Genomic DNA, 8,291 nt, shown 5'->3' on the forward strand with positions numbered 1-8,291 from the left:
GAGAAGTGTTACATCTATTTTCTGTATGCACCTGTCGCCTGGGTAACCAGCCTGAGCCATGCCTCCTACACCTGCCAGTCAGTGCGGACTGACGGTACCCTGGGCGGAGGGAGGCTGAGCTGCACAATGGTTGTGAATGGTCGTGAACGTGGGCTTGACAGCAGGCAGCAGCAGGGCTGTTTGCAGCTATTTTTGGTTTATTAGATTACAACGAGTTTAAACATGCTCTGTTCACTAGTTACTGTGTGTGTAAACTGCTTATCGGTCATTGTATCTGCTGGAATCTTAATATAGATTCCTGTGAATCCTGTATGCAATAAAAATGGCTCCCTGGCACATCTGCTCCACATGTGTAATATCCCCAAATTTAGCTTTTTCTCAGCATGTAAGTTCCCTCTTTGTCCTATAATAAAATCTGTTCTGTTGTGATTCCCTTTTCTGAGTCTTGCAGTTGAGCCAAAATCACCTGAGCCCCCTTTCCTCCTCCCCCAGCCCTAGAGCCTACTCTATTCCCTCTCGTGACACTAGCCAGGGGCAGAGTGCCATGGGTCTAGCCTCAGGGTCCCTGCCGCCTTCTACATCCTAATGCCAGGCAGGGGCCCAACCAAAGAACACAAACCAAAGCCAAAGAAAAGGCAGGTGGAGACGGGTTGCAGTCCAGTGCGGCAGAGCTATGGTCAGATGGAGGAGGGCTGCAGCCGAAGCCCCTCAGGAGTCTCTGGGTCCCCGGAGCAGTCCGGGAGCAGACAGGAGAGACCACGATTTGAGTCCCGAAGGCAGCACAGTCCTCCCATCTGTGGGTAGCAGGCCCCAGGCTGGTTCAGGCCACCGGCCCGGCTAGGGGAGCAGGAGTAGCAGCAACAGCAACAGAGCAGCCAGGCCAAGAGGCTGGACCCTGGGTGCCGCCCGGCTCAGCTCCACTTCCACAGGGTAGTGGTCGCTGATGTTGAGGGCCTGGGGGAAGGCAGTGGGGGACAGCGTCAGTGTCGGGCGGGGGGACTTGGCCGTGAGCCCATCCCTGCCTCGCCCCTTTACCTCCTCCTCGTTGAGTCTGAAGCTCCTGGGGAAGTTAAAGGCGGCCGCGGAGCTGAGCAGACTCTGGCAGCGCTCCCCGTGCAGCACGATGCGGTCGTAGGCACAGTGGGTGCTGGCCCGCACCGTGGTGTCCTCCCCGTCGGCGATCACCCAGCGGAAGCCTGCCTCGGTCCGCAGCGCCAGCTCAGCCAGGCGCTTTTTGTTCAGTGAGGCGCAGTCAGCGTTGAAGTCCCCAAGCAGGATCATGTCCTGGGCAGGGGGACAGCAGTCAGGCCCGGCCACCCAGCCATCGTGTCCCTGGCCCTCCTGTGCGATCTGGCCAGCCCTACCTTGCTCTGCCAGCGCTGGGAGACGTCCAGAAACACGTCGTACAGGGCATTCAGCTCCTTCTCCACGGCCTTCGGAGTGGTGTGCAGGGGGACCAGCACCAGGCTGGGAAGGACTGCAAGGCCCCAGGACGACGGCTCCCACCTGCTCCGGGCATTCCCCACCCACCCTCTGCCAGTAACCTTGAAAACCTTGAAAGCCCTCAGGGAACCAGCCAGACCCTCCTGCCCGCTCCCACACAGCAGGGCCACCCTTCTTCCCTTCCTACCCTTGCTGGGAAAAGTGAACTGGGCCACGAAGGGCTCCCGGGCAAAGAGATCGTCCTTGTCCTCGTACACATAGGAATCCAGTACCTGTGTCTTGTGGGACCTGGGGGACCGAGGGATGAGAAGCAGTGGCCCCCCATCACCGATTTGGCTTTGCAAGTGCCTACGTCAGAGCTGGCATTCAGCGAGGGGCCCTCCACGACCAGCCCTGTTTCATGTGACTGCAGCCTTTCTTGATGCTTTTCCAGAACTTGTTTTTTATTGAGACATAATTCACACGCACATACCACGGAATTCACCTGTTTCAAACCCAGAATTCAGTGGCGCTTAGCACATTCACAGGGTGGTCAAACCATCGCCATGATCCGTTTTGGAACATTCTTACGGCCCGAAAGAGAAATCTCGTACCCATGAGCAGTGCCCCCCCCCCATGCCCCTCTGCTCCGCCCCTGGCAGCCACTGATCTGTTTTCCTCTGTAGATTTGCCTGTTTTGGACATTTGGTGTGAATGGAAAGAAAATACTACGTGGTCTTTTGTGTCTGGCTCCTTTCCCTTAGCAGAGGTTTTCAAGGCCCATCCACTCTGCAGCATGGCTCCCAGCTTCACTCCTTCCTGTGGCTGGGTGACATTCCAGTGCACAAAGAGACCACCTTTTGTTTACCCAGTCAGCGGCTGATGGGCACCTGGATAGCTACTTCTGATTTGGGGCTGTTATGAGCAATCCTACATGGATGTGTTTCTGCAACCCCCTGCCCCCATTATTTGGGAGTGAATTCTAGACATGTGATTTCATCTATATAAATAGATCTCCTTACCTGACCACCCCCCTTGCCCTCTCTATCCTGACCCTGGAGGGCTCCCCCCACCCCAGGCTGTCTGAAGGACTTAGGGCGGTCTCTGGAGAGCGGGCCTGCCCAAGGCCCACAATCAGCCCCCGTCATTGTCTCTTCCCAGGAGCTTCGGCCGGCCATTCTCAAAGAGCAGCCCAGCCTGCCCTGAGCCCTTGCAGGGGGGCCCCACATCTGAGCATGGATAGGGAAGGCCTCCTGTGGTAGGGACACGTGGGCGGGAAAGCGGGCTGGGGTAGAGGGGAGTAAGATACCAAAAGAAAACCACTGAGGAGGAAAAAAGTGCAATGAGAAGGCGAGGGCCCCTGCAGGAGGAAGGAGCCTGTAGCTCTTGGGAGTACGGAGCCATCTCACACACGGCCAATGCCAAGTCCGCCCTGGCCGCCACCTGCGCTTACCGGTAGATGTACACGTACTTCTCCATGTATGTGTTGCGCCCTAGCAAGGGGCTGCTCAAGAAGCTGTAGAACCCGGAGTCATCAAATCTGCCAGGACAGGGAAACCTAGGTCAGGGGCCCTGAGGCTCTGGGGGGCCCTCGGTCAGACCCCCAGAGCCCTCCTCACCGATTGAGTTCTCGAAGCAGGAGGGAGATAGCACTGCCAGAAGAGTCCACCACCTCCTGCAGCACCATGATGTCGCAGCGAGCCAGGATCTGCAAGACCCGGGAGGGCCGGCCCCGCTCAGTGCCAGCAACCCCAGGAGGAAGGTGGGGTCCCTGGGGAAGTGGCACCAATGCGGCTCTCTGGCTGAGGCCCCCAGACAGCACCGGGACCAGACAGGACCCGGGAGAAGCCTGAGTGCCACCCCAACCACGCCGCACCCGCATCACAGAGGAGGACACTGGGGTCAGTGTCTCGATGTCCTCCCTCCTCTGGGCAGGCAGGGCAGGGGGCTTCAGGCGGGGGCACCTACCTGGACAAAGATGTCCATCACATGTTCCCTGGCCACCTTGGAAAGCGTCAGCCGTTGGGCATTGAAGGCACAGATGCGAAAGGCCTCAGCCCCACCGGGCAGGAGAAGCAGGAGCACGGCTGGGTAATGCATGGCTGTGTGGGCGCTGCTGGGACCTTCTGGAGGAATCCAGGTCGTCCCAGGGTACGGTCCCGGCGAGGCTCAGTTCTGCTTCTCAGAGGACATGGCATATGGAACAGAGGAAGTGATGCTCACCCTGCTGCCCAGTTCGAACCTCCCAGAAGTGCCAGCATCAGCACTGCAGATTTCCCGCCTTTGTCCCTTTGGACACCTTTCAACATCGGCACATATGGCTTGACTTCATTCTTTTTTTTATGATTTTATTTTTAAGTGGGGATCCTGGTGGTGCAGTCGGTTGGGCAGCCAACACTTGATTTTGGCTCAGGTCACGATCTCGGGGTTATGGGACCGAGCCCTGTGTTGTCGGGCTCCAAGCTCTGGGAGGAGTCAGCTTCTCTCTCTTTCTCTCTCGCTTCCTCTCCCTCCACCCCTCCCCCTGCTCACATGCGCGCTCTCTAAAATAAATACATATTTAAAAAAAAGATTTCAAAAAAAAGAGATTTCATTTATTTATTCATGAGAGGCACAGAGAGAGAAAGGCAGAGACACAGGCCGAGGGAGAAGCAGGCCCCATGCAGGGAGCCCGATGCGGGACTCGATCCTGGGCCTCCAGGGTCACGCCCTGGGCCGAAGGCGGTGCTAAACCTCTGGGCCACCGGGGCTGCCCAATAAATACATATTTTAAAAAAGATTTTTAGGCAATCTCTACATCCAACGTGGGGCTCAAACTCACAACCCTGAGATCAAGAGTCTCATGCTCCACTGACTGAGCCAGCCAAGTGCCCCTGGGACTTCATTCTTTTTAAATATGGTAAAATACACATAGTATAGGATTTACCATCTTAGCCGGGTTTCTTTCTTTCTTTTTTTTAAACCATCTTAACCATTTTTGAGGGTACAGTTCAGTGGCATTAAGTACATTTCCATTGTGATGCAACCATCACCACCATCCATCGCCAGAATTTTTCCAACTTTCCAAACTGAAACTGTCACCATTAGACACCCCCTCTCCCCCAGCAAGCCCCCTTCCTCTCTTTTTTTAAAAGATTTTTATTTATTTATTCATTCATGAGGGACACACATGCAGAAAGAGAGAGAGAGAGGCAGAGACAGGCAGAGGGAGAAGCAGGCTCCATGCAGGGAGCCCGAGCGGGACTCGATCCAGGAACCCCAGGATCAGGCCCTGGGCTGAAGGTGGTGCTAAACCGCTGAGCCACCCAAGGATCCCCCCCCCTTTTTTTTACATTCCCACCAACAACAGGTCACAAGAGTTCAACCTCACAGCTAATTTCAACTTCTCACCACCATTATCAACAGGAGGATCGCCTTCACACCTACCTCCCTGCTGCTGAGATGATATCTCCAAGACAAACTCCCACCAGTGGAATGGCTGGGTTCAAGGGCATATAGCACCGGAAGTGATCTCAGCCAGGCCAAATCCCCCGCGGCAGTGTGTGATGCACCCCTTTCCCACACCCCTGCCACCACCGGACAGCTCCTCTTGCTCATCCTACCAGCTGAAACCCCCTCTTTCGGAGCGTCTCTCGCTCGCTTTTGGGTGCAGATGCACCCAAACTTTGTCGTGTCATTGGGGTTCAGCCCCCTCGCTTGATCCCCATCTGTGTCATTGTCATTTAAGCAACATAAGTCCCTCTACTTCTGTCTGCCTGTTTCTCTCTGTCATCTTTGTAACCAAACTCAAAGGGTTCACCACTTGGGGTGCCCCAAATTGAACAGAACCCAAGAAAATGTTGAAAGCAAAGAGGTTTTAACTTCTTGTTACAAGTAAGAAGAAATGGAGATAAATCTCCAAGTACTGTCTCCCCCTGAGGCTAATACAGGAAGCTTTTATCCCGTGTCTTAGCGGGAGGGGCCAGGAGGCTTACACAGGCACTTCTGGCTCAACTGTGCGTGCCTAGCACGTCGACATGCTAGTGCATACAACGTATGTTCAAAACATGGTGGATAAAAAAAATTAAAAAATTCAAAAAAGCAAAAAAACAAAACATGGTGGAAAGCTGTGCCTATAGGAGATTTACTTTAGGAGAACTCAGCAGAGGGGGTCCCTGGGTGGCTCAGCGGTTTGGCGCCTGCCTTTGGCCTGGGGTGTGATCCTGGAGACCCAGGATCGAGTCCTGCGTCAGGCTACCTGCATGGAGCCTGCTTCTCCCTCTGCCTGTGTCTCTGCCTGTCTCTCTCTCTCTATCTCTCTCTTACAAATAAATAAATCTTTTTTTTTAAAAAAAAGGAGAACTCAGAAGAGCTTTGGCGCTCAGCTCCAGTCTAGCTCAGACTGGCTCACATAAGGCGCGATCGGGGCAAGACCCTTCTAGCAAGGGCCTATGGGGTGGAACGCCTAGTTAGTTGGGTCATTTCTTGGCTGGAACTGTTGGCTCTGCAAAAGGAATCATATTCGTCCTCTGCTTTTATCCCTTGCCCCCGTCCCTTCTGCTGATAACGTTCAGCCCTCTTCTTTATTTTTATTTTTTTAATTTTTTTAAAGATTCTATTTATTTATTCATGAGAGGCACACAGAGAGAGAGAGAGAGAGAGGCAGAGACACAGGCAGAGGGAGAAGCAGGCTCCATGCTGGGAGCCCGACGTGGGACTTGATCCCGGGTCCCCAGGATCACACCCCCTGCTGAAGACGGCGCCAAACCGGTGAGCCACCAGGGCTGCCCCTTTTCTGTATTTTTAAAGATGACTTTCTTGGGCAGCCTGGGTGGCCCATTGGTTTAGTGCTGCCTTTGGCCCGGGATGTGATTCTGGGGACCCGGGATCGAGTCCCACTTCGGGCTCCCTGCACGGGGCTGCTTCTCCCTCTGCATCTCTCTCTGTAATAAATAAATCTTTAAAAAAAAATAAAGATGAATTTCTTTATTTTAGAGAGAGCACAAATAGGGAGGGAGAGGGAGAGAGAAGCCCAAGCAGACTCCACACTGAGCACAGAGCCCTACTCGGGGCTCAATCTCATGACCCCGAGGACCCGAGATTGGGACCTGAGCTGAAACCCAGTAGGATGCTCAGCTCAGCCCGCGGTGCCACCCAGGCGCCCCTTTCAGCTCTGTTTGAGTCACTTCCCAGTGCATTCCAGCTGCCACTTGGTCACCTCCCCCGGGGGCTCACTGTGTGCCTCACTCAGGCCCTGTATGCCTCTTTCACCCCGTCTCTTCTCTGTTCCTCCCTCTTTGTCATCGGGTCTCTGCGTCTCCTTCACGCTCCTGGCTGGCCTGAGTGCCCGGCTCTCCCGGGCCACCTGCTCTGTCACTCATGCTGGCTTGGGTGTCCTGCCCTGGTTACTATTCTGGGATGTACGGTGGACATTTGAGCAGCCTGGGGCTATCAAGGGAAGGCTTGGGGGTTCTAGGGTCAGGGGTCCCCTCCCCCCGCCATCAGGGCAGAAAGACCCGGAGTGAGTCTCCCGGCTCTAGTCCACAGCGCAGCCCCGGCCCCCAGCCCCCAGCCTTGGCCCCAGCCGCGGGGCTCCCTTCCCCTCTCACCGCAGTCCTCGGGCAGGGGTCACCCCCCTCCGCCCGCAGGGCCCCTACCTACTCAGAGCGGCCGGTATCCGCGCCCGCGGAGCTGTGAGCAGATCGCAGCACCCCCGCGGGACCGCAGCGCCGTCTGGGCAGGCCCGGGTGGGGGAAGAGGAAGAGGCCGGGCCGCCCCGCCCTTCCTGGCGCTGGTGTGCCCCGCGGGCCGGCGCCCCGGCTCCACCTCCGCCCCCGACGTGGAAGCAGGCGCCGGCGGCCGGGGCTGCGGGCGGTGACCGGCCTGAGTCCGTCGGGGCACCAGGCCAGCGGAGGCTGCGCCCGTCCCCACGGCTGGGCGATCACCGGGAGCCGCCCGCGGGGGACCGCGCCCCAGAGGGGGGGGCTACAAGGCCCGCAGCCCGGGGCCCGTGGGCGCCTGCTCTGTCGCCGTGGGGACGACCCGGGCACTCCGGGGACTCTGTAGGCCGGCGGCGGGTCCTCGCGGGTGATGGCGGCGCGATCGCGAGGGCAGTGTCCAGTTGGCAGCACCCGTGGGCGTTAGCACGTTACGACTGGAACTGAGATGAGACGACTCGAAAGCCTTTTTTTTTTTTAAAGATTCATTTTTATTTATTTATGATAACACGCATAGAGAGAGAGGCAGAGACCCAGGCAGAGGGAGAAGCAGGCTCCGTGCAGAGAGCCCGATGTGGGACTTGATCCCGGGACTCCAGGGTCACACCCTGGGCCGAAGGCAGGCGCTAAACCGCTGAGCCCCCCGGGATCCCCGAAAGTTTTAAGATTTTGTTTGTTTATTCATGAGACACACAGAGAGGCAGAGACACAGGCAGAGGGAGAAGCAGGCCCCCCCGCAGGGAGCTCGAGACAGGAATCGATTCCAGGACCCCGGGGGGTCACGTCCTGAGCTGAAGGCAGATGCTCAACTGCTGAGCCCCCCAGGTGCCCCTTCTAACTGGTTTTTATGTAGAAACTCACTCTTTGGGTCTTCAGCCCAGGGCGTGATCCACCGGGGCTGCCTCTCGAAAGTTTTTTGGTTTTTATTATATTTTAAAGATTTTGGGCAGCCCGTGTGGCTCAGCAGTTGAGCGTCTGCCTTCAGCTCAGGGCATGATCCCAGGGTCTCGGGACCGAGTCTCACATTAGGCTCCCTGCGAAGAACCTGCTTCTCCCTCTGCCTGTGTCTCTGCCTCTCTCTCTGTGTGTATCTCTCATGAATAAATAAATAAATACAAATTAAAAAAAAGATTTTGGGGATACTTGGGTGGCTCAGCTGTTTAGTGCCTACCT

General features: G+C 56.3%; 1 protein-coding gene across 6 annotated transcripts; it reads right to left on the minus strand.

Annotated features, from left to right (window-relative positions):
- Nucleotides 1-177: 177 nt before the first annotated feature.
- DNASE1L1 (deoxyribonuclease 1 like 1) lies at nucleotides 178-7,221 on the minus strand. Of its 6 annotated transcripts, none has more exons than XM_055338307.1 (8): nucleotides 7,063-7,221; nucleotides 3,391-3,597; nucleotides 3,042-3,130; nucleotides 2,876-2,962; nucleotides 1,631-1,731; nucleotides 1,365-1,477; nucleotides 1,036-1,284; nucleotides 178-954 (listed from the first exon to the last, which is right to left on the minus strand). In XM_055338307.1, the coding sequence occupies exons 2-8, from the start codon at nucleotides 3,520-3,522 to the stop codon at nucleotides 838-840; spliced, it is 888 nt and encodes a 295-aa protein (XP_055194282.1). In that variant the 5' UTR covers nucleotides 3,523-3,597; nucleotides 7,063-7,221; the 3' UTR covers nucleotides 178-837. The 6 variants fall into 6 exon arrangements, with proteins under 6 accessions (XP_055194282.1, XP_055194284.1, XP_055194283.1 ...); XM_055338309.1 differs by having other exon boundaries at nucleotides 3,391-3,603; XM_055338308.1 differs by having other exon boundaries at nucleotides 7,059-7,221.
- Between the last annotated feature and the right edge of the window lie 1,070 nt (nucleotides 7,222-8,291).

The sequence above is a fragment of the Nyctereutes procyonoides genome, unplaced genomic scaffold (genome assembly GCF_905146905.1).
Source record: "Nyctereutes procyonoides isolate TBG_1078 unplaced genomic scaffold, NYPRO_anot_genome, whole genome shotgun sequence".
Taxonomy (NCBI): Eukaryota; Metazoa; Chordata; class Mammalia; order Carnivora; family Canidae; genus Nyctereutes; species Nyctereutes procyonoides.

Bases quoted from the DNA above. Each gene is read 5' to 3' on its own strand.
- DNASE1L1 (XM_055338307.1), bottom strand. From the start codon at position 3,522: ATGCATTACCCAGCCGTGCTCCTGCTTCTCCTGCCCGGTGGGGCTGAG. The intron at 2,963-3,041 runs GTGAGGAGGGCT...CTGTCCTGGCAG, and splicing joins CTGCTTCGAGAACTCAATCG to ATTTGATGACTCCGGGTTCT. The intron at 1,285-1,364 runs GTAGGGCTGGCC...CCCCCTGCCCAG, and splicing joins CCCAGCGCTGGCAGAGCAAG to GACATGATCCTGCTTGGGGA.